The sequence below is a fragment of the Phaethon aethereus genome (assembly GCF_964289735.1).
Source record: "Phaethon aethereus genome assembly, chromosome: 18".
In the NCBI taxonomy this organism is placed as follows: domain Eukaryota; kingdom Metazoa; phylum Chordata; class Aves; order Phaethontiformes; family Phaethontidae; genus Phaethon; species Phaethon aethereus.
The window spans coordinates 11106915-11133047 of NC_138594.1; the positions used below are offsets into that span (position 1 = coordinate 11106915).

Below are 26133 nucleotides of genomic sequence, written 5' to 3' on the forward strand. Positions count from 1 at the left end.
TTACCTATAGGATGGAAGAATTACTTGTACTATTAAACACCATCACTATTTTCAGTATAAAATAATAGAGAGATTTTCTTTTCTGTTGCAGTAATGTTGGCCCCTGCATATAGGTTGTGGAAAACTTTGTTTGCAAAAACAAAGCTATTGTTTTAACAAAAACCACAGAAATTTTGCCTTTCATATTGAATCAGTAGCATAATGAGTAGTGGAGCAATAGTTCAACATCAAAGGAGACTTCTTGGATATATAGTGTGTTGCAACAACAGCGAAAAAGTTCCCACCAGAAAGGAATTTTGCCATATGTGAACAGCAAACATATGTATTAGGTTAAAACCATAAGATTTCCTTTGCTTTACACCAAAAACAAGAGAGAACTTAAGTACAGAGGTTTTTCAGTCGTGCGCTGGAATGCAGCACAGAGAGCGAGCGGTGTTTGAGGTTCGGAGCAGTGTCAGTGGACAAAAGCTCTATGAAAACCCAAAAAACCATTGAGGATGCACCAACAATTTGGTGCATCAAACATCAGCGTTTCACTCTGTAAAAATACAAACAATGTTTTGCTCCGACTTGCAGCATTACGTCAGTGATCTTCGTAGATATATTTTCCTAACTTATTTATAGTAGTGAATAAACCCAGGCAACTTTAATTATCTCCATAACATATTTTAGCAAAAATAATGATTGCTTTAAAAATTCTGATATTAATTGTGGCGGGATACTTGGCCTGCTTTCTTTGACTAAGAGTTACATTTGACTCTGTAAATTGTGAGGCCCCCTCGTATAAAGGAGAAGTTTTTGCCCAGACAGCACATACTTACAGCTTAAAGCGATAAAGCTACTCAAGATAGAGTGTTTCTATGACAAAATTTTAAAACATCTCCATATATCTTTCTGGAACAAAATTTGCTTTAATTTTTGTTAACATTCGCATGGATTTCCTGTAGAGTTCCAGAACTAGGTTTTCTTCTCGTGAACGGGGAGAGAAAACACATCAGTGGATGGAATTTGAATTCAGAAGGCACTTAAAGAGGGGCCTGTATTCAGAATTACCGTTGGCACATGTTTTGAGGATGTAAAGTGGAAGCCTTCTTCTGCGGGCATTAGTGAGGAGATAATTAAAACTCCAGTAGGTAATTATGGTAGCTTTTATTACTGCATCTTTCATTAACTAATTATATTAATTTGGTAATGTTTGAAAAATTCTTTGAAGATGAAAAGTGCTAACTATTACAACCTTTAGTTGTAGTATTACTCTGCACTGGTCATAAATATTGCGGTCTTTTCTTGATACAGATGCACATCCATGTGTGCAGAGTTGCTGGCACAGCCACTAAGAATTACATATGTATATCAAAAAAAGACTCTGCCGTTACCTGGCATAATCTGATCATGATGAGCAGTGACTTTCCTGCTGACACCTTTTGTTTCAAAGTGAAAATACACTGGGGTTTTAACATTTTCTAGAAGATTTTCCTTTCCTTGGAAGTGTCACTTATTTATCCAACGCTCAGTACCGGAGAGATAAACCATTGTGGTCCCCGACTTGCCGCTGCTGTGAGGGGAGCAGGAATCGAGCCCTGCCTACTCTCAGGAACACACCAAAAGCAGGGAATTATTTCAGGTTGAAGAAGCAAAACATCACACCTTTGTAAATACAGTAACTTAACAGTAATAATCAATACCAAGTAATTAAAATTAATACTGATTTCTGTTTATGTAATTCTTCCAGAGATGAATTTTTTTGCAGGGAATCCAGCACTTCTTTTTAAATATATCCTGTGGTTAAAGGATAATCGAATCAGTTTTCATATATTAAAGACTAAATCCTTCATATAGTCTCATTTCATACTTGTTCATGGGATTCTTAGAACTCTTTCTCTTACCAGCTTTTAGTTGATTTAGATTAAGCCCTGTAACTAATGCCAAAAATTTATTCCTGCCTTGAAAAGGGATTTTGTAATGCTGGCATCGTACCTTTTTGTCTCTTTATGGCTCCTTGTCAAAACTATACGCTTTACAAGTTGTTTTAAAGAAAAACAAAACAAACCAAACCCTCTTTTGCAGCCTCAGTCTGGCACCCAGAAGTCAGGCTGAATTCCTCTGGTCTCGTGCATCATCCCAACATCTCTGTGCATCAGCTGCGCAGGCCAAACTCTGCGCTAACTCCGCGTGTGCTACTCTGTCGTCTCCAAAGTGCTCCAAGTTACCGTGAGCGGAGTTGGGTTTGAAATAAACTTCATTAAACGTTTTGCTGGTGCTAATCAAGCCACAATAGAATAATAGGGAAAAAAAAAGTGCCTACCCAGAAGTGGAGTTCAGATGTTCCTTTCGCCTTTCATATCAGCCAGTCCCGAAACGTTTCATGTTTCGCAGTGACGGTGATGGACTCGTCCACCAGCTCCACTTGAGGTCCCCAAATCTGACCGTAATATTTCAGTGGTGTATTCTCAAAGCCATTACTTTTTCCCTTCCTCCCTTCCTCCCTCTCTCAGTGTTGTATGTGACCAAAACATTTACAATGTGATTTTATTTTAGGATCTTTTCCGTTTTTATAAATAAATCGAATGAACATTCCTTTTATACAGCTGTAGTTCACCCACATTGTTGCAGCAGAGCTTATTATCTCATTTACATTTTTAAGTGCTTTTCAAAGTGTAGGATATCTGGGCTGGAAAGCAAAACATTTCATTTCTTTGTTCTCAGGCCAACACAAAGCACTTCCAAGGTCAGGTATGGTGTAGACTTTCAACAGCAAACATGTTTACATGGCATTTGAAAGCCCGTTTAACTGAAAAAAAAAAAATACCGTCTTTATAACAGTGATGTAAGCCCTTAGCAAAGCTGAGGGACGGGGATTAATTCTGTACCTGGAAAAATGTAACTTAAGTAAGTTAGGCTTTGTTTTCCGTTCAGTGAAAAAAGCCTCTGAACCTTAAAAATTGGCCTGTTTTTTAAATTTTTTTTTATCCTTTTTTCTTCGTCTCAACAGTTATTAAACATGAGCTCTGTTACTCTTTGGGCAAAATCTGACACTTTGAAGCTGTAGAATAAAAACTGCGTTTCTAAACAAAACAAAAGAAAAACCATTGTTTAATTTTACAAAAGAGATGTTCTATGGTGTACCTGGGATAAGTCGTCTGCTGTTTTTAAGAATATTCTACGTGACAAAAACTTCTGTCAGATACAGAGAAAGACTTGAGGGTACCGAGTAGCTTCAGAAACAACTATCAGCGTCCAGGCTCTGGCCACTGCATATGAAGCTTTTTGACGATAGAGAGAATTTTCAGTGTGGTCTTCAAAAGGGCACATTATTCATGACATCCATCGTGATTCCTCCTAGAAAATTAAAGTCGTGCACAACAAACTTGCTTACTTCTAGTTACTAATTTCAGAGCTAATCATATGCAGGAATCGACAGCAACCATGAGATTTTGATGTTACTTTTTTTTTGGCCTGGCTTTGATCAAATACTGATCTTTTGGGTTTACTGTTTTGTCCTTGGGCTGATAGAAAAGGTGAAATACCCAAATGGACATGAATTACTTATGGAACATCCTTTACACACAAAACTAGGTTCTAGAAAGCGACCGGTAGGAGAGCTGGTATGCGGCACAGCAGTAGTCCAGAAACAGTCAACCTAGAGGTATTAACGATTGATCAGAGGAGTTAGTCTTTTTTTTGTGCCATCCCAATACAAAATGTACCAACAGCCAGTTAAGATGTGGTGAAGTCTGTGAACGCATGCATATTTTGTTTTGGATAATTGATGAGTGGATAATTATAAGAAGGACCTTGGAGTCCTGGTAGACAATAAGTTGTCCATGGGACAGCCATGTGCCCTGGTGACCAAGAGGGCCGATGGTATCCTGGGGTGCGTTAAGAAGAGTGTGACCAGCAGGTCGAGAGAGGTTATCCCCCGTCTACTCTGCGCCGGTGAGGCCTCATCTGGAGTATTGTGTCCAGTTCTGGGCTCCCCAGTTCAAGAGAGACAGGGAACTTTTGCAAAGAGTCCAACGGAGGGCTACGAGGATGACTAAGAGACTGGAACATCTCTCGTATGAGGAGAGGCTGAGAGACCTGGGGCTGTTCAGTCTGGAGAAGAGGAGGCTGAGAGAGGACCTTATCAGTGTCTATAAATACCTGCAGGGTGGCTGTCAGGAGGATGGAGCCAGTCTCCTTTCAGTAGTGCCCAGTGACAGGACGAGGGGCCATGGGCATAAACTGCAGCACTGGAAGTTCCACCTCAACGTGAGGAGAAACTTCTTCACTGTGAGGGTGACGGAGCCCTGGCACAGGCTGCCCAGAGAGGTTGTGGGGTCTCCTTCTCTGGAGACCTTCCAAACCCGACGGGACGCGTTCCTGTGCAGCCTGCCCTGGGTGATGCTGCCTCGGCAGGGGCGTTGGACCGGGTGATCTTCGGAGGTCCCTTCCAACCCCCACCACTCTGTGACTCTGTGATAAGACTTAGCAATTTGCTACACTTACATGCTATAGTAAAAATACCTTATTTCTAAATTGTACTTGTTTAAGACGTTGTCTCATAATAAAACAAAATACATGCGCTCCACCCTGACAAACACTGTCTAGAGTAGGTGGACCTCACATGACTGTGTATCATCTGAATTTCCCAAATTAAATTACTTTAAGGTGCATTGCAAACCCTTAGATTTAAGGGAACCTCTCACTTCGTACTCTGCAAAATATGTTTGTCTGTTGTAAATAAGAAAAGTAAAAATGGAGAAATTAAGGAAGGAAAAACAGTGGTGCACCAGTTGTTTGCCATCATGTAGTTGTTGTCTTTACCAGGAACATTTTGAGATCCTGTTTTGTATTCAGTACTTGCAGATTTCTGTGAGGGAGTGTGACACAAATCTCTTTGAGACAAATATGTACATATATATACATTCGTATATATTCATATACATGCTATCTCTTGACCATCTTGAAAGTCCTGTGAAAGAGTGAAACTTGCCCTTGAGCTGAAGGAGGGAGTGCGGGTAGGACGACCGATGTGTAGCGAGGTTTTCTCCCTCCTTATTTTTCACCATGCCAAGCTATTTGGACTGTATAAGCTGATCCCATGGAAATAGCAGGAGAAGACGGGTCATACTTCGTAGTTTATCCAAGACATGCTCTATGAATGTTCCTGAGAGTTGACCTGTACTGGTTATGTCTGGACACTTTGGAGTTATGGCAGGACTTTTGTCAAATTAATTGGGTTTTTGGTGATCTTTCTGATACGTGCAGCGGCCCTGCTCCTGATCACATTTCTACATTGCATGACCTGATCATTTTAGTTTTTAAATCAAAGGGTGCTTGTTTGTGTTTTACCTTACAAAATTAGATGTACAAAAAGCAAACAAAAAGCCTGCAGTTCACACATATATTTCATTATATTAATGCAAATTCCTGGTACTGTGAGACTTGTTGAGTATTGAAGACCAGTTATATATTCAAAGCCAGGATTTCAACATTTCTCAGAAGCGGTGATAGCGTACAAGTCCCTGGGCAGATTTGAAGTTCATGCTTGGGTCTGGTTAAATTTTTTGGCATCAGAACATGTAATAGGTTTATAGCTAGAAGACTTTAAAGTTAATGCCTGGCATCACTTCAAAACAATGTGCAAGATCTATCATAAGTAGTCCTCTTATCTTATCTCAATAGCAATTTTATCCTGTAAATGATTTGAGAGTACAGTATTTCAGTGCTGTGGAAAAGAGCAAGGGGTTTTTTCTGTTCAACCTTCGTACTGCGAGTACTTTCAATGATCCCGGTTTACGTACGGGTATTCTACTTGGAGGAAGCAAATGTTAACCGTATCGCACGTTCTGCAAAGCGCGCTAGGAGTCCATGGACTCGTTGGTCTCTCCTCTCCGGCGTGCTCTGCAGAAGGTCTCTGTGCAGCTCAGCTTTTTAAAAAGCAGCCCTGGAGGCACCTCCGGTGTCATTTACAGCCTGTCTCCAGCGCGAGTTCCTTCCCAGGCCCCGTCCTTGCTCTGCGCCACGCTTTTCAGCTGATGGGTAGCAATGCTCCGATTTCCTGGCATACAAAAGATAACTCAAAATATTCCCTTTCTGCTGCCACAGCCGCCTCTGTGTTGATGTCAATCTAACATCCACATTGTGCACTTTGCTTCAAGTCAGCACTTGCCGTTAACAATGCCTTTATTCAAGCTGACAACGTAACTAAGCTTTTAGTAAACGTGTAAGTAAATGTTAAGCGTGTATTCAAACATTCAACAATGACTAGGAAACTTAAAAAAAAAATCTTTGAAACTTTATATTGTTTGTTTGGTGTGTATCTGTTAGAAATAACATAGACTATCAGCTCCTTGGAGCATGACTGTTCTTTTGTTAAACATGTAACAAAAAGATCAAGGCTCTGAGGGACTGCTGTAATAAAAATAAATATATACAAAGAACAATGATGACAAAATAAATTTGTCAATGCATTTTATGAGCTTGATTTAGAAGTGATTATTTCTGAACTAAATAAAGACTGGATAGTTGTGGTAAAGTGACATGATCATAATATTCCTTTTATTTATTGCCATTTATACTTCATTTGTAGATCACATGCTAGACTTCACTACAGGGCGGGAGGGGAGCCCCTCATCTCGGCAAGCATCCCGTTTCAATAATATGGAATACATTTTGACTGCAAATTCCAGACATGGTTTTCCAGAGAGAGCATTATTCTTCTGGCTTAAGGGAAAAGCTATTGGTACACTGCAAAAGTGTTACTAGAAGCACAGGTTGTACAGAGGAGATGGTAACAAAATCTAGAGACGTTTGCAACTGCAAATGTAAATGTGTTTGTCGCAATTGCAGCATTTTCATTTCTCTTTCAATCTTGGAGGATATTTATGACATTTTTACTATGAGTACTTGTTGCCTATAATAAAATAGAACTACTAAGACTTAACTACTCCTCTTCAAGACTTAACTACTCCTCTTCAATCAGTGGTGCTACCCGTGCGGAATAACTTCGCTCAATAAGGGGTGGCCAACCTGGGTCTGTCACGTCTTAGCAGCTATTACGTGCTGCTGGAAGCAGCTGTAGCTGGAGAGCTGTGCTGATACTGCACTGTTTTCTTAATCAGCTCATTGAACAACATTACCTAGAAGTTTTTCTGCCATCCCATGTTTCTCATGTGTGTTTTGCACCCATTGGTATTGTTTCAGGTCTTACAAGACGAAGTGGAAAGTTGCCGCATTCAGGCATCGGCTGCCGAGAAGAAGCTGCAACACAAGGAGCTGGAGACCCACGAGCAGGTACTGCATGCTGTCCTCCCCGTCCTCTTCCCTTGGGCAAGGAGGTTCGATGTTTAAAAATAATATCTTACTTCAAAGCAAAAGCACATATTTTCCTGCAAAATTTTCAGCTAGCTTTCTTTTCTGGTTTTTTGGTACTAAAAGAGAATTAAACTGTCTGAACCCTACAGGCAAATACTTATCTCATGCGCTCTATTTCAAGTTGGTATTTCAACTATTCTAGCTCTTAAATGATGCATTTATTTTGAACTGATGGTACTGTTTTAGTAGAGGTTTCTGAGACTATTCTAACCTGTTGTTTAATGGCTTGTATGAAAAGAATTATAATTGGACAATAACAGAGTTAAAAATAATCTTTATTCCTGATCTCATGCATTCATTGTCCTAGCATGTTGTCTGTAAACAGTTCCATATGATTAATAGAGCTAAAATTGCTCTGGACACTTTCAGTGAAATCAGAGATTTAGTGTGCTTCAAGCAAAATAGTATATGTTAGTTTACAGACTAGTATCGAAACGGAAGGTCAATGATCTGCACTCAAACCAGATTAAATTGAAGTATTCAGGAAAATACGTAAGTGGTGGATATCTGAATCACGTACGAATTTGGAGATATCTAATACAAATGAGTTTTTGTAGCATTTGAGAACTTTATTTGGTGCTGAGTAAACAGTATCCATAACGTATATCCTATATAAAGCATTCCTAAATCTATAAGGAATAGTAAGTTGAGGTGGTTGTAGAAGAGTAATAATCACTAATTTCAAATATTTTTCCCCCAGTTGTTGTTATCCTACTTGCACATGGGAACCCTTATTCACCCTCGTGCTTACGTTCCTGTATCCCCTCTCAGGAGAGTCGGTGATGAGCCATTCTGCTCTCTTCCCTCTCTCCCTCCCAAATCTAGACGTTGGGCCAGCTTCACCCTTAGCTGCAATGCTTGCAGCATCAGAGGAATTTGGTGTAGTGAGTTAGTTGGCCTACAAGCATTGCATTTTGCCTTCAAAGAGTCTCCTGGAAAAGAAGGAAAATCAGCTATTTGGTGCATGCTTGTCCCTCCCAGGGAACAGCACTGGTCTGCACGCTATGAGAGTCCTTTTCCAAATCTCTTAATTCATTTTTTTTTTGCTTCAATCTTTGCCACTGACTTTTTCCTTTTTTTCTGACCTATTTTGGGAGAGGATCCAGAAGACAAAACAAAAAATGGCTTGTGAAATATGGAGGTAGAAGGCTAGATATGCAGATTCACAGGATAGTCCCCCTTTTCTGCCTTCAAGGTTTTCTCTTACATGAGTCCAACCTAGAGGACTATCCTGTCCCCACTAAATTAATGAAGGACGAGCTCAGATGGTAATGTCCCATGCCTCAGTATAAATGGAACAGAAATGTTATTTAAGTGACGCTGCACTGTCCAGCTTAGGGCTTTTCCTGCAAGGAAATGTTAGGAAACTTATGGTAATGCTCATATCTGAGTTCATCAACGGTCTTGTCTCCGCCGCTCATCCGTTGGGGCTTTCTGAAGAAGCTGGAGCTATTGAGGATATTTTTGTTTAGGTGGCTTTGGACTATTTTGCAGACAAACATTTTGCAAGTTGTTACTGTGTGTTCTCTGTGACTGGTTAATCCATTAGTTACGCTTATCTCTCCAGAAGAAAACTGCAAAAATGACAGCTCTGACATATTTCCAGTTATTATCTTGGCCAGGTTACCTGTAAACATGTTCATCAAGTATTAACAGTAGCTAACGACTCATCAGCCGATCAGGGAGTTGAAATGTTTAAGGCAGTAACTTAGAACTTGCTTTCTGCTTCTACCAAATACTGTCTGAATCAGAATTGCATAAAACATCAAAATTTGTGCTGGCACTATTACAAAGGCCACTTTTCTGAGCTTTTACATGTCTATAAATAAGGAGGAAAGGGGGTTAAACAGCTTCTGTTTTTCATTAAAAGGAAAAATCTTGTGTTTTGATTCTATAACAACAACAAACAAATGAATGAGACATGAAAAAAACATTTTGTTGTGCTTTTAATTAAAAATAAAAAGCTGTTTCTCGTTATGGCTTGTTGGGTGGTATCTTAGTGCTCCATGTTTGTCTTTTTTCAGTGCAATGTCCTCATAACTCTTCAGTCTCTGAGAGTGACTGACAGATTCACGAAGCTTAACTCTTTGTTACAATAACCCTCTGGTGATCGCACAGGGTTAACCTTCTTTATTATAATTATCCAGAGAGACAAACTATCCTATAAATAAGGGGGGAAAGCATGTTAGAAGGACTCTGATGGCAAGCCCTGAGCTGTCTAGAGGCGAGCGTGGCGCTGCAGTTGGAGATGAGCTGTTGTTTTTATGGAGTGTTTTCATTCCAATACTTCAAGTTCGTGTATGAACTTGTGTTTACTCCTGTTTACTTTTTTGATCCTCTTTACAGTGTGAGTAGATGCAATCCGTTGTATCTGTGTTGTTTCACTAGTGGGGTGGTATGGCGACGTTATCTGAATGATGAACGTACATTTGTCGAAAGTGCCTGGGAACTTCTCCCACTTTGACTAACCTAAATAATTTTATCTTTTCCGTAAAGGTTGTCCTGTCTCTGCTAAGCATGGTTTTCTAGGATAATGGCCCATGTGTTCAGTAATGCTACACTTCCAGATTGGAGTCTCAGAACTGTATCATCTTTCTTCATCCCAAAATGCTGTACGTTTCTTTCAAAAATTAAATGTCCACCTTCTTGAGATATGTGTAATTGCATTCATGGAAAGTGGCAAACCAGCAGTAAATAAAGTATAACTCACACTTAACATACAGTTATTTATATAGTTATTTATATATAGGTTTTTTGATACATCGTCCCAAGACAGTTAAAGCAATCTGGGAAAGTTCCTAGGAAATTTGGGTGTCTCCAAACCTTTTCCTTGCAAAGCAATGCTGAAGTTTCTTATACTTCAGTACTATGTAGCTCTGGGAACCGGCTTCCCATCAACTAATCCCATTTAGGTTGTGTTCCTGAATCGTATACTGTTGTAGTGTATCACTTGGTTGTCTGATACGTACGTAGATCTAATGTAAGACAAGATTTCAGATAGAAAGATCTTTCATTCTACTAAAAGTGTTTTTCTTGAGTCAGATGGCTTTGGGCAGTTGTCAGTCATAGTTAAAAAATCTAAATTGTTCATACAGCAGATTTTACATCCTGTGAATGTGTAATTAAAAATGACGAACATCACTCAGAGCTTAAGCATGTGCCTTAATGAATCCAGGAATTTAGGCATGTGCAACAAATTTTGCTGAATTAGGGCTTGTATAAAAATTAACGGTAGTGATCTTCCTCCTTGATTACCTAGATTTCTTTAGAATATCTCATTTCATTTCAGGTTCCTTTTTGTGAGGGTAATCACCCCAATGAAAAAGTTCCAAGAATCTCCCTTTCGAGAATTACACGCAAGAATTTTTTCAGAAAAAAAACACTGTTCTTTTCATTCCTTCTTCTAATGTTTGTAACTATAGGGGTGGATTGAGTATGATGTAAAATTTCTAACTGGTGATAACAGAGGGGAGAAAGTTCCTCATGTTTGCAAACGACTGAAGTAGCGACACTATAGATGCTCAAACCATAGGAGTACTCCTCTGAGCAGTCGTCGCAAGGAGAGAGATTCTCTGAAGACAGAAAATCAATTATGTTCAATTCATGAATATTACTGAGGAAATGAAGGAGAATACCAATGTAGATTTCCAGCCCTTTTAATTTCTTTTTTCTCAAATAGATTATAAAAAAGGGAGAAAGGAGTTATCTGAATAAGGATGTTGTAGAATTATTTGGAATAAAATGGAACAGCTTAGTTTAAGTGGATTTCACTCATGTTCAAATGAAAACAGGAGTGATAATTGTAAAAGAGCTATGATTCAAAAGCACTCGGCGAGTTTTCTTTTTTAATGTTTATTATTCTGACTAGCTCAATTTTTTGTGACTGCCGGATATTTACCACATTCAGCCTAACTTACTGTTTCCATGCCAACTAAATATATTCGTTCTCAGATGAATGCTGTGATGCATCGTTCTGAAATTTTAGTCGCTGTGTAGCACAGAGAACTTCTAACATTTGCCACACCTTCTCCTTGATGGGAATAGTGCTACTGCTGGCAGAGTTGTGGAGCTGTGAGCAAAGAATCCGTGAGACAGGGATGAGCAAGGGTATGGGTCCCCAGTAGTTCTTAATATAACGATGGCTGGAAGACTTGAGTAATACCATCCCTTTAGTTTAGGGCTTTTGGTCTGTATTTCTTTTCAGATTCATTTTTAAAGGTATCACAGAGTTTTAAATGCAATCGGATAAATTCACTGAAAATCTTTGCCCTCGCTTCCATCACCCTGCCCTGCTGTACGTGCTCTGGGAAGGTCACGTGGAAGCACCTGGAGGTGGCTGAAGCACGGCAGGAACTTTGGTACAAACCCAACGTCTCTCCCGTCACGGGGCTTTTAGCTCAGGTGCCCCAGGTAATCGCGAAGCCAGGCAGTGCTTCTGGGGCCCCTGCCCTGAATGTCTAGACTTTCTCAAAGGGTTGTCTTTCTCAGAACGTGCTAGAGTCAGGCAAATAAGCTCTAGGTTAGGTACTTAAAAACAAAAGTTTGCGTTGTGGCCAGCTGCAGGTGAGGAGGATTTAGGCAGCCTTTGTTTTACAGGGCCGATGAGCACGTTGGAAACGGAGAAACAAACAGGCAGCGCGCGCTGGAGGTAGTGATGAAATTCTGCCGTTTGCTCTGGTTGCTTCAACCCACCTCATTGAAACCCTTCCAGAATTTTCCCCCAGAGACCCATTTGTGCTCCCACAGAAATGGGAAGCTTAGTCTAGATTTGAACGATCTTAACCACAGCAGTGATTCACAGAGAGCGGCCCTTGCGCCGTCCCTGCCTGCGGAGCAGGCGATTAACCCCTTGGGCAGGCAGCGCTGGCACCAGGGCTCAGCAGCCTCCGGTGCGATGGGGAAGAAAGCGACAATCAGAGAGAAGGTTCCACTGTGACTTTCAGGAACAGCGACGCCAAATATTGTCATATTAAAATAATTCCTGCAGTTTCTGTATGCGACCAGCACGGACCACGGAGGCTGTATCTGAAGAGCACTTGTCTTTCTGCAGTCCTGCGAGGCTGAGGAGGGTCCTTCCCCCCCTTGCCCACTCGCTTCTGTCCATCCATTGCTCTGCCGACACCCCAAGCTCTGGGGCCAGGAGGGTACTGCGTACTTCAGCTGTTTTCCTCCCATAAAGCATTTCATATATTCTCCAGAAATGCGTACATACTGTGGAAATACAGGCGACAAGCAGCCAGAGGGGCGTAGCTCCCCGCAGGCTGGCATCTGAAAATCTGCTGGTTCAATGTCTGCAGACAGCACAATAGAAGATTTCTTTTCTAGCTACTTCTGGTGAACAAATTTCAAGTTTAAGGTATTTTTATTGAAAAGAAGATCTTGGAGAGCCACATACAAGCAATGAAGAATTGATGTAAGCAAGAACACGCTGGTCAGGCTGTTCGGCGCACGCAGACCAAGACATGCATTTCTGAGTATGCTGTTCTCTTTTCAGACTTCCCTGTAGAGGCTGTTGGGGAAGAAGAATCAGACTGATTCTGGATAGATCTCCTTCATGGATATAGGTGCACCTATAGGTGTATGGCAATGTTGACAAAGGTACCATATAATGACTACTGACATTATTTGGAGCCCAGTTCTACCACTTTTACGTTGGTTAGTGTCTACCATACATGCAGTTCCACTGATATATTCATTAATCACTTTGATACAATTTTTAATTAAGACTGAGATTATTAGAATAAATCAGAACTTTGCATTTGACACATTTTATATTTTGTATAGCGTTTTCTTTAACAGCCTACTATGAAAGGAGTGCAGAATTAAATCAAATCTAGTCAGTTATGCTGTATAGCATGAAGTTCCAGATTAGCAGAAGGAGATAGAAGCTGAGATTCAAGCATCGAAAACCAGATTTGCAGGTGGGATTTGAAAGGAGCTGGAAATCAATGGAGTTGAAAGTTCCCGGGAGCTCCATATGGCAGGAACTGTGGGAGAGAAGGCTCTCACCAACTGTGCAACTGTCAAAGGGAAAAGAGGTAGATGATGATGATGTACATGTGGAAGTCAATGATCAAATGTTAGCTTTGGTAATCAGACACAACTGGAAAATACACAAATATATACCTACTTCATAGAACGGAATGAATTATTGGAACGAGTGGCCAGCTGGAGAAAGACAGTATGACAGAAACTACAGAACAAATAGTTGAAAGGAAAAAGATAATTTTTACCAAAAAAAGAACAGAAACATATGCCAGCATGCAGGAATTAAAGAGTATTTTAAAATGTCAGTTTTCTAGCTCTTTGTCTTAAACCGTAGTGAATGAGAAAGAGATCTTCCTTTTAAGAGAGTAGTACATCATTTTAGAGCGTCTGTGGTTTGCTTGCATATTAATTAAGGGAATTTTGTTCTTTCAGAAGTGTTTAAAGTAGGACTACAAGGGGTAACGGTGCTGGTATTTAATGCAGGGAATTAAAAAAAAAGAGAAGAAATGTCAATGCATGGAGGAGCCAGTCGGGTGACAGAAGAGAAGAGCAGGGACACCTCATCTCCAGTGCGGGCTCTCAGCGGTGCGGGCTCAATTAGTGAGCTGTCCCATTCATTTTTTCTAGGTGATAAGGTGCCTGGATGGAGCTAAAAAGGACTGAAAAAGGCCAGGTTTATGCTGATCTTTCAATTTTAAACTATTATTTTGTCTGTAATTTCATCAGCACAAAATGCCATCGATCAGACGTCCACCTGGGAAGCGCAGCGGCCGCGGTCTCCCACACTACCCGTCCTCACCCATGCCTAAAGCTGAGCAGACTCCTGCCAAACGTGATGCTTTGTAAACCTGGCAGCTTGTTTTCCAGTTGAGATGCTGATTAGATTTTTGTTCTTGAAAGAGGGGAAATGGTGATAGTAAAAGTAGCTTCTGATTATTATCTACAAAGATTTGCTTGTTCACACAGTCAGTTTGAAAATATTGAGCCTAATCCTGCACGCTGCTGAGCTCTGTCAGTTCTCGCTGTCGTCAGCCGGCACTTGGCACCTCCGCCTGTCAGGCGCTGAAACCTTGACTTGCTGAACCACCCCAGGATGGAAAGGATTATAGAGAAGGTAACACGTGCTGGAATGTAAAACTGAAATACATAAATACATTCCAGTGGTGGTGTCAAAGATGCTTATAGCTTTATTTCAGACTTAATGATCTTGGTAGCGTATTAGGAATCAGCAGAGCCAGAAATGAACGCCATGTGTTTCCAGCTTCGGGCCAGCAGTGCTGGTTAGCGGCTGGGCTGCCTTAGGGTTTGTTCCTCCGGGTCAGGGGGTGTGAGCCGCGTCCGAGCCGCCTTCGCCCCGCAGAGGGGAGCACCGCTCCCGGCGCCGGAATGACCCCTCCGGCCGACGGAAGGACGGCGGTGCCAAGAGCTGAAGGAGATAGCGCTCGGGGACAAAGATGGCATCTGCGATGAGTCGTTTGGACGGAGGGGAGAAGTCGGGGATCCTCCAAATCCCAGCTGGAACAATAGCGGAGCCCTGGAGAGGGGGAGGTTGAGAGAACGGCGTGAATTTTCTAGCCACAACATTCCTGGTTGTTCTGTGGTGTTGACAGTGAAAGCTTTTATTCCTCTCCAACTCGCGTAATCCCAAGAATGCTGCTCTTGCCATATGCAGCCCGCTGGTGTTCTTTTCAGAAAGTTCTGCCTGCCTTCCCTTCCTTTGCAGCTCTGCATTAGCCAGACCTGTATTGCTTAACTACAAACGGAGGATTTTCCAGGTGGGAGATCTTGGTTAAGAAAAGAAAGATATCGAAGTACAAGCCGCTGAAGTAATAAGGCCTCTTGGACACAGGTTGGGAAAAAAAGAGACGTAGAGTGGAAAGCTCAGTGTGCAGCGAGCAGCTCGGCATAACTGGAGGTCCCCACGGCTTGGTAAAACAACAACGCAAAAATGTTTTGGACGCTAAGATGGTTTACTAGCTAAAGACACAAAAACAAAGAGGACAGCTGTGCCACCAATTTCTGTTTTATTGAAACTGTCAGAACAGAGGAGGTTCTCCAGCAGTATTTTCTCAGTGGAGAACAACACGGTGTACACTTGACAAAATAACTCGCTGAGCTGATCTTGCTCGGTTACTGTTTTCAACTGAGCCAAGTTCATGCAATTTACAGCGTTCATTACTTTTCTTAAGAACTTGAGAACATTTGTATCAAATTGCGTTATATTTCTCTAAATCTGGAAGAACGATATTTCAATGTACGTTGCACAGTAAGAATAGAAATTCCCACTGCCTGAAATAAGAGAGGATGTGGACTAAAAAGCCGTGGATATTCGTACTTGATAATATTGCGAAAAGACAAATGTTCAGGCCTTGTTCTTCACTGAAAAAATGGATACATCATTTGACTCTTCATTAGGAAAAATTGGTTTTGGAGAAAAATTGGAGAAGATTTCAAGCTCCAATTAAATATTCTTTTACAACAGAACGCTGAGAGAGCTGAAGTTTAAGGAAATTTCAGATTTTGGTATATTTGGTTCCTCGGTTATAGACATTGCCCAGCGTCCCCCAGGCCAGCTGATGGAGGACGGGGCCAATATAGACTTGTAGGAGTTTTGTGGGAGTAGAGCTATGCTCACTGAGAGTTTAGGAGTGCTGAGAAGCAAAGGAGGAGTCACTGCAATTAGGGAGAGCACAAACGAGCTGCGATTAATCATTACTTTGACATTCTTTGGGTTGTTGTTTGGGTTTTTGTTTTTTTGTTGATTGGGGTTTTTTTTAATTGGGATGGCGTCCTAGTAATTTGTCCTTCGCTTGCCCTTTTCAAAGTGCTTTCAGAAATTGCTTCAGCAATCTTCACACCACCTGAATGAAGTTGACCTATGCAATATTATTATTATTATCCTCATTTAGAAGGATGAGACTTTCGTCTGAGATTAAATGATTTGCCTCAGGCTGAAGGAGTTATTTTTACCTTTGTGGTACCCTAACCTGTCTTCAGATTTATTACAGCAGATCTTGCACGTCTTCGTTCCGAGATGTGTGTTGCAGAGCAGATGCATAACCTTTTGAAAGCAATTTCTCTTTTAAACAGCATTGTAACATACCGTTGTTTAAATAATGCAGGAAAGGATTTGAGAGAGACAGGAAGCTCTTCTTCTCATCTTACTTCCCCTGAAATGTGGAGAAAATTTGATAATAATTAAATTACCCTAATTATGCCTTTTGGTCACTATCCTAGCATTTTGTGGCTCACGTGGAATTACTATCCTTCACAAATACTATAAACAGGCAGAAATTAAGATACTAAAAAAAACCACACCACCTTGGTTAAGTGAACTGCCTTTTGATTCTTATCTGATATAAACAAAAAGTTAACTTCATGCCCTTCAAGACAAGATTTTTTTTTTTAAAGGAACTTGAACAACTCTTCTGTGGTCCCTTCATTTGCTTTGGCAATGTGTACTTCAGTGTTTCTTTTGCATTTTCCTTACGCTCCTCTGGTTCAAATCAAGTAATTCACAATTGAGAGATCTGGAAGGATTGCATTTGGTGGTTTTGTGGGTTTTGGGGTTTTTTTTTTTTAATGAGACAGGAATTTTGCACCAGGGCCACTGTGTTTCGGATGATAAACTCAGCATCACAGACCCCTCGGAAGTCAGAAGGAGAGAGCTGACTGTCAGGAACCTGAATAAGATACGGTGTGGTTGTGGCCGTATAGCAAAGCATAGAAGAGAAGCAGCATATCCTCTGCTTTGTGGGCTGTTCTTAGCACACGGACGAAAATGCGTATGGTCGTCTTGAAAATACTGTATTTCTCCTGGATGTCCTTAAGTTGTTTCTTGGAAAAAGGAAGGAGAGCGACCACAGTGCAGCTGGGTGCCAGTGGTCGGTCCTGTGCTCCCCTCTGCTTTGAACCCAGCCCCACAAATATCCTTCGGGAGCTTTTAGATACAATGAGTAGGTGCCATATTGAATTGTGCCACTTGAAGACTCCTTGAAGTAGTAAAATTGAAACTCGTCTTACGCTAGTGAAAAGTGTTGGGCCAGGCCTGACTGTTTGGTTTGGAAAGCTCCGTTTTGGACGTTTCTCTTCCAGGCATCAAAACCAACTTCTGTCTCTTTTGAGAATGGTCAGTGCCCAACCATGACAAGATCTCATGGTAGTCTGTGAAATCATAACTTCCCTCCTTTGTGCATCGCTTTGTGCAACTGTGTGAATATTTGTCTCTTTTTTTCTAATTTGTCGTGTGACTAAGCGTACGTGAGCTATGTGTGGCAACTTCAGCTTTCAGTTGTTTCTACTGACACCAAAGATGATTTATGGTAAAACTTTAAACCTCATATGTTAGCCACCAACCTGAATAAACAAAGACCAGTGTGACGGCTTAATATTAAAAGCTATAAAACCTTCCTGGGGGTTCATGGATTAAATCAACTCACCAAAATGAATTTAAAAAAAAAAAAAAGCTTTCTCAGGTTTGAAGAAAAATGTACACAACAGTAAATGAAATAGAGCTATCCTCATCCAGCAGACTAAAGCCCTCCTGAGGGCTGAGGAATTGCAATTTTAAACATCTCTCAAGAGTGCAAGAGGAGACACAGTATTTGTGGATCCTAGGGAGGCAGCTTGAGGCTATAAAAGAACAAAAAAGCCTTTAAGGCACAAAAAAACATTAAAAAACATCCCTGCAGACATAGCTTTCACTGGTCAAAAATAAGTGTTAAAAAATAAAAACCCTCCCCATGAAAATTAGTATACATTAGCCCACTATATGTTATTTTTCAGTTGTTAAGAAGTGATTCAGATTTTTGCCATGCACTGTTCTAATCTCTTGGGTCGATAAACCTTGATAGTAACTTCAGCCAAAATATCAGCATGTTGTTTATCATAATATGACAGGAAACAGCTGGGATCTTGTTTTCATCCTATTTTGATGCAACTATTAGCGAGCACAGTTGAAAGTAACTTATTTTGTCTTAGCAAACAAACAAATTGCAGTTGTATCCCAAAGAACAGTTTTCACTGCAAAAAAAGTGCATGTCATCTCTCTGAAATAGAATAAGAAATCAGCCCCAAGCAATATTTCAGCTACTAGAGTTTGTTTCTCATTTTCTTTCTCCATTTTCAACTGACACAGTAATATATATCTATATTTTAAAGCACAGTATGTATTTCTTCCTGATTTTCCAAGAAACACCTTTGTCAAAAGGGAACAATCCCCTTGCTCCTTTGCAGAGTTAATAGCAAACATTAACAGCGTTGTGAAAGCATGTATTTAGAGGACATTTGCAGATTAAAATATTAAAACCAGTGACCTGGTTGAAAGAAGACTGTTGCACAATTAGAACATTATTTCACTCACAGAGCTGTATTAAAATTTTTGTTGCGTCTACTTAGAATGAAACTTTCTTGACTTTCCTCTAGGAAAATTATTATAAGGGGCTCTTGCTGGGTGCCTGGCACCTGAGGCAGCTGGTGTGAGTCCTAGACGCTCTGGAGGCATGGCTAGATCCTGGTGTAGTGAGTTATACCGGAGTCCAGGCTCAGCTCCTGATACCTACACCGCTTGTAAACGGAGAGCTTGAGTGAGAGTCAGGCTCCCGCGATGGAGTTTCTGGGCTGGTTGGGTCACCCCAGTATATTTGCAAGGTGATCATCCAGATTCTCTTATGTGTCAATTAGATCTTTATTATTCAGAATTTAGGAAATAAAAGCATTTTGCTCTTCTAGCTGCCTGTTTCTGCTCCCATCTCACTAAGTACAAACGTAACATGTTGAATTAAATGAAATATATGTTTCTGCTCTATCAAGGTCCCCACCCAAATGAGCTGTTGGCTCAGAAAATATTTATCCTGGCAAAGCACCTATGCATAGCTTTGTAAGCCTTTGTAGAAGCAGTAGCAGAAATTTATCAGAGTAACTTTCGAAAACATAAATTTTGATCACTGGCTTATATACAAGCAGAGTTCAAACAAGGTTTCCTGTCTCACCTTTTTTTTTTTTCCCCTTTAGATTTGCATAGTGGCATCACTTACTTGCAGCTCACAAGGAAAACCTCTAATTGCCTATTTGCATAGAGATTTCGAGATTTCTTCTGCATGTCGGGATGACTCATGGAGAGACTTTTCCTAAAGTTTCATCAGATTGCTTTATTCCTTTTGTATTGATAATTGTATTATGCATAATGCATATTTTGGCATGACCTGCTTTTTCCGTAAGATGGTAATTGGCACATCTTGCAGTGAACTTTGTGTTCGGTTCTCACGTGTATGAGCGTGTGCGCTCCTTGCAAGCTGGGAGCTGGAAGTTGTAACTCGTGGCTTCTTCAGATGTAAGACTGAGGTTTTGATTTGTGGCTGCAATGGTAGATTTAAGCAATTTGGTAACTAAAACAAAATGAGCACAAAATGGCGTTGGAGTGTATAACGTTGGAAAAAAGATTCAATTTGAAAGTTTGAAGATATTTTATAAGTTAATCTGATATTGAATCCGTTTTATCCTTTATTTACATATTCAGCTGCTAATCCAGAAAAACACCTAAGTACTTGCTTAATTTGAATTAAGCGGTTAATCCTATTGGAAGTTAAGTGCAGATGTGAGGCCCTGATTCAGCCAAGTAATAACGTGTGTGAGCAGTCCTGTGTGACTCGACGGACAGAACTGAACCAGACTCTCCGTACTTTTCCTGGGTCAAGATTCAGCAAATACAACCCCACCAGAGAGATATGAAGCACAGTTCTTCCAGCTGATCTGTCTTCATCTGACATTGCTTTGTAACTGTACTGTTTACTCAGCATCTGTTGAATAAGGTGGTGGACTAAAATGTCCTCCTTTAGAAGTAATCATTTTGGTGTGAACATCTGATCTCGTAACATCTAACATACTCAAACCTATTTGTTGAAAGTCCCATAGCATCGATGAAGACACGAAGTGTAATGAAAAATAGTTGCGTAATAAATAACTAAAAGGCCTTAGAAGCACCTAGAAGTTGAGAAATTTTGTAAAAAAGTCTTGGGAGACAGTAAATCACCTTGTCTAAGGGAGTAAGGGGCAAATATCACTCTACTGACCTGGTGCAGATCCCACCGAAGACAAAAAGAAAACTTCTGACTATCAATTTGCAAAGTTTATGTCTGTATAAATGCTCTATTAAGATAAATTTAGGAGTGATTATTGCTTCTTCAGACCATGTCCCAGCAAATGCTTTACTGTTTCCTTTTCATGATTTTGTCCTCCTTTCCATATATTTTTTGTTCTTACGTTTTCTCTTTCCTTTCTTCCTCTTTTTTACCTCTTCTGCTCTTTACAGGTCTTTGCTGATCTTAATTCTCTCTCCTTCCCTTTCCCTTGATAACCCAATTCTGAGTTTACTTGGACTCCAGGTTGGGCAAAAGCAGCAAAAAAGTTACTCTCCAGCTTCCAAGAGTAGCTATCTATATATAAATTTATTTTTGTTGTTACAGATGACCCATATACGACAAGAATATGAAACCACACTCAAAGGTCTGATGTCAGCATCTTTGAGACAGGAACTTGAAGACACCATTGTATCTTTAAAATCTCAGGTAAATTTTTGCTGTTCATCTTAAACTTTTTGGACTCGATAAAAACTCTCTCTTCTAGACCAGAAATTATGGCCATCTAAAATTTTGCCAAAATACCGACTAAGTCTCAAAAACAAATTATGGCAGCTCTTGTATGCTTCTTGGTCATCTTTTACAAGGCTTTTCTCCTCTAGTTTCCTCACCTTGAGAGCTACCATATTGTATCTTTTGATCCCAGATTTTGCTTCAGTTGGCAACTGGAAGTAGAAATTATGCTGTATTCAGTATTAGGTGGGTTTTTACCAACCTTTCAAATATAGCACAGTTATCTCTCGTCTTCCTTACCCTGTTTCTCCTGAAGGAATCATTTAAAGGATGCAAGCAAAGCGTGCAGAAGAGAATGAGAAATCATTTTGGTTTCTTTCAGCCTTTCTTTTTGCTAATAAATCAAATGGGGGATTTCTTTTAAGATAGTAGTCCGAATTATCATTGTGTTATTTCTACATTTTCCGATATAAAGAGGCTCTAATAGGCTTCCGTAACTGCTTTGGTTTTAGTATCGCAAAACACTAGCTCATCTAGAATAATACAGAGTCAATATTATGTATATGAAATAGACTATAAAACTGGCTAAAAGAAATATCAAAACATCACTGTAAATAGGGAATTACTAATGAATTGGGTGTGTTTCTTGTACGCGGTTCTCACGGGAGTTATTTGACACTGACCTATTCAGTATATTGGGAGCTGGAAGAAAACAAAATGTCATCGTTGCCCGAACTCACATGAGGAAGGATAAGTGGCAATAAAGAGGTGTGATCATAGCTGTGGAATATGGTAATCCAAAGAAAACGGTCAGTGTTCGCATATGGCCCGGTGCAGGACTGCGCATTTCAGCGTGTCGGGAAGGCCTGGGATCTGTCCTGGGCCAAAGGGGAGGAATGAGAGAAAGACGTCTGCCCCAGCAGGGCAGTGCTGGTGACTCAGAGCTGCCCACGAGCTCTGGGAAGAGCCATAGCCCTGAGGACACGGCGTACAGGTTTAGGCTTGATACCAGCACATGCTTTATACCAATTTTCAGGACCGTTTTTCAAGCACTTATAGACCTACAAACTCTCCATTTCTCTTTCTCATGCAGTCTCTCTCAATGGCGATGGTTGGTAATTTAATGTATTTGGGTGTCGTCCCCCCCTTTTTTTCTTTTTACAATGCATAAGGGTTATTCTGTGGTATTTTTTGCTATATATGAGACAGTTTCCCTGGCAAAGTGTGCCTTTAATAGAAGTAGGGAATTTTCATAGGGGGAAACTTTCATATTCCCATGTGGTAGTAGTGACACAACTTCAACACTGTGGTTGTAAACACTGCTTACATCAAAGGATTGCCAATGGAAGTGACGCTCTTTCTCGTATAAATAGTTGTGGGAAATAAAGAGTTAAGGATCTTCTGAGGAAAACTATTTCCAGTTGATAGTAAAAAGCTATTTTTAAAGTTTGATTGACTTATTAGCAGTGTCTGGTAGGAAGCGTTAACTCTGGAGCTAATATAAGAACACCACACCTTTTAATGAGTTAAAAAAAAGTAGAATCTGATATCCACCTGCAGGGCTTCTGTAAGCAGCAGCAGCATTTCAAAAGAGTAAAAGTAACTACGCACACTAAAACCTGGGTGCTATCCCAGAAATACATCGCTGCCGGCTGTATTTCCAGCAGTACGCTGTCGTCGCAGACCACTCGCTAAGCAGGGCTCTTTCTGAAGCACAGGTGTCCTGGTCTTTGAAAATTGTTGAAATTCCTGTTTGAAAACATCAGACAAGAAGGGCAGTGGAATCTCTGCACCTGTCAGGATTATTTATTGTTGGAGGAGGATGAAGAGGATAGGCTGGGTAAAAGCACCGAGCGGTGATAAAAATAAACAACAACAAAAAAAAAAAATACTTGAGGCTTGGGCAAAGTTTTCTAAAAAGGTTGCTAAATATAAAGTATGCTGCCCAGTTGTCTGCTCTTGGTGAGTCGTCCAAAAGTGGCCACAGTGTATTAATAAACGTTAATTTTCATACACTTCAAGAACAGGCGAGCACCTTCATCACAAGAGCAAAAGTGCAGGGATCAGAGCACAGGCATCATATGGGAGTTGAGAGTAGAACTGGAGCTCCTAAACCTTTGCATGACCCATATGGTACCACCAGCTGAGGTTAAAAACTGTTTTGACTCTGTTCCCAAAGGAGTAGATAGTGTGCAGCTGGAGCAGGGCCAGGGAAGCCGTGCTAGCAATCTTCTATCGAGTATTAATTCTAGTACACCGCTAAAGTGTTACTGCATTTTATTTAGGCAGGATAGACAAGGAAAACACCCTTTATGAAATGAGCTTAAATTTATTAATTAGAATTTTGTACACCATTTTCACGTGGGATGTGTTTTGCAGGTAACTATTCTGCAGAAAAGAGTCTCTGTCCTCCAGGAAGAGCTGAACGCCTGCCACGCCAGAAGGTACGGGATTATCTTTGATCAATTTGTACCATTTCACACCTGGGGATCCCAGTTATTGAAGTTTTACGGCTTAATTAAAACACTCAAATATGGTCACAGTTTTAAAAGATCCTTATTTTCAGTAAACAGGCATCTGAGAATCTTCCCAGTGCTTAGTCAGTACTCTTAGAGCAAGATTAGAGAACTCGCAGGTGCATTACAAGTCTGGACTTTGCCTCAACATTCATGATGAGACAGTGGCTCGGTGCACAGCTGCAGCTCTGCGGTGATGCCACCTCCTTTTAAGATAGAAAACAATGATGCAATGTGTAATATTACAGATCACATCTTCAAAGTACCGGATCTTCATGAGCCTGAGCTTTTTTTCAGACATTTACACCCTCCAATATAAATTATGGCAAGTGCTGCAGCAATAAAAAGCCTTGCTGTGCCTTTAGAGTAAGTGATTCACGTGGAGAGGTGAGTAAAAGGAAACTTCCTAGGAAAGCCACTCCATCTTTTTTATATTTATAGGCTTTGATGATACTTGCATATCTCACATGAGGATTTCTGCAAATAAGAATGTGTGCTTGTAAAAATAGTGTAAAATTTTTTTAAGATATTTAAACATTTGTAGAACTGTTAACAGTGTGAAAGTTGTCTGATAATGCTAATCTTAAACTATTTGTTAACGAGAATTAGCTAAAGCTAATTGGAAACTGAAAATGTTATAGACTCCTGGGACTATGGCCAGCGTAGGAAATGTTGTTCAATGAATATAAAGCTGTAATGTAGTTTCTAGACTCCCTCCGATAGCAGCAGTAGCATTACCAAGGCATTCATTTTGTCTCAAACTTTTCTGAATTAGTATCTTCACAGTTAGGAAAACAGCTGCTTAAAAAGGTGAATAATCCCGTACCATTAGAGCAAGCCAGGCCACAAATGACCGAAGCGCTGGGGGCGGAAGGAGCCCCGGCCACGTCCTGACGGCGAGGAAGGGCAGGGGCAGAGCCGGCACGGCACGCGACAGCTCCTCTCCCGGCGGGGCTGCCACGGCATTTGCTCGTACACTTGGAGAAGTTTTTGTGCTGCTTCTGTTCGGGGGAATTATCTTCCTGACCAGACCTTTTTTCCAAGACTACATTCCCACTAAATTTTGTGTTAGCATTTAGCTGATCCCCATTCACTGAAATACTGCTTTTTGCTGCTTTAACACACGTGCGTGCCCGTGGCTGCAGATGTCACGCAGCTTCCCCGCGCGCTCCTGAACGCCCGACACGGCTGCGGCCGTATCCAGGCCCGCTGCTGACCAGACCCAGCCCTGGCTTCAGCCTGTTGTGTTTTTATAGTAAAAATAATAAGATATAACTAATGAGAATCTCTTCACTTCCAGGTAGCTGCTGGAGCTGTTGGATTTCTTCGATTGCCAAAGGGACTGCTTTGAATAGGTTTGAAGATTTGGCTCTTGTAAATTAAAATGCAAAGATCAGTGGCTGTGTTGTTAGCGCATAAAATGTAATGAAGTTCATGAAAACACATTCATTGCTTGTGCCAGCATGTTTTTAGTTGTATCTTCCTTCCATTATTTTTTTTATCATTATCTTATTACAGACTTATGCTTTTGATATACTGTGTGTTTGACTCCATGCTGAGCCTGCTTACTGAGCGAGTAGTCTCCTCTACTAATATTTTTGTTACTACTTCCCCGTACCATTCTTTTCACTTTTATACATGAAGAAAATCCCATTTTCTATTATTATTGTCCAAGATATTTTAACATATTTTGACATTGTTTTGTGTCCATGTGTTTACATAATATTAAAATATTATTATTTTGTACTATTTTGTTTTGACATTATTGTCCTGCTTGGGCATCTCACTCACCTAAGTAGCCACAGCACATATGAGAGTTTTGCATGGCTTTGTTAACTGGGAAAATATTTTCGTGCCATGGTTCAAGGAAAAATCTCAGAACTAGAATGAAAACACCATGATGACAAATGCAAGCCACCGTTCCAGATATAGCTATGGTTGGGGTTGCATACGCCGGTCACAGGAAAGTCCTTTGTCATTTACTGATATCACAGTTATGGGGCGTTACTGGAAAAGAGTCGTAACCGATACGGCCTTGATTCTGCGTGGGCGTGTGCAGGCTTTCTTGGATGGTCCTGGTAAATCTAAGCAGGTTCCCGAGGGTTTGCAGGGGTGAGGTTTGAGCAGCAGTGGAAAGCTGAAGGACTCGGCCAGGGACTCGTCCTCATAGCTGGCTCTGCCTCCCAGGCATAGGAAGGCTTCCTTATCTCTTGGCCATCCGTGAGCCAGAGTGTACATTAGTACGTTTGTAATCTGTAAATTTAGATATGCCGAATACAGGAATAGCTTTTTTTTTCCCTAGGCACCATCCTGCCGGCAGCGTTCGTATCAAGGCAGAGTTAATGGTCTGAGTGCTTGGGAGGGGGCCAGAAATTCCTGTCTTCTAAAGTCCAGCTGTGACACTGGCAGCAGCAGCAGCGAGACCCTCCGTATCGCTGCTGATGGGGACAGCCACTTCTCCTCCCTCGCCCCGGTGGCACCGGCACTCAACGTGCCATGGTTCGGGCAGAATTCAGAGGGTCCTGACCGCTTGAGTGCCCGCGGCTGGCCGCGGCTGTCCCGCCGAGTCCCAGCTCGCCAGCTGCGCTCTTATCTCCGCCTGGCATGGAGATCAATGAGGAGAGGCTTTGGCAGGCTGGGCTCCATCCACCCCCACCTCCTGGCAGCGCCGGCAGGGAGCT

The 26133-nt window shown here is 41.0% G+C and overlaps 1 protein-coding gene across 1 annotated transcript in view; it reads left to right on the top strand.

Annotated features, from left to right (window-relative positions):
* CEP112 (centrosomal protein 112) overlaps window positions 1–26133 on the top strand; it is a gene marked incomplete at both ends in the record, with an annotated part of 184569 nt that overhangs the window by 149487 nt on the left and 8949 nt on the right. The window contains 3 exons of the mRNA XM_082008283.1: window positions 7189–7278; window positions 20811–20912; window positions 23316–23380. Coding sequence (XP_081864409.1) covers window positions 7189–7278; window positions 20811–20912; window positions 23316–23380 — 257 coding nt within the window. The remainder of the gene's footprint in view (window positions 1–7188; window positions 7279–20810; window positions 20913–23315; window positions 23381–26133) is intronic.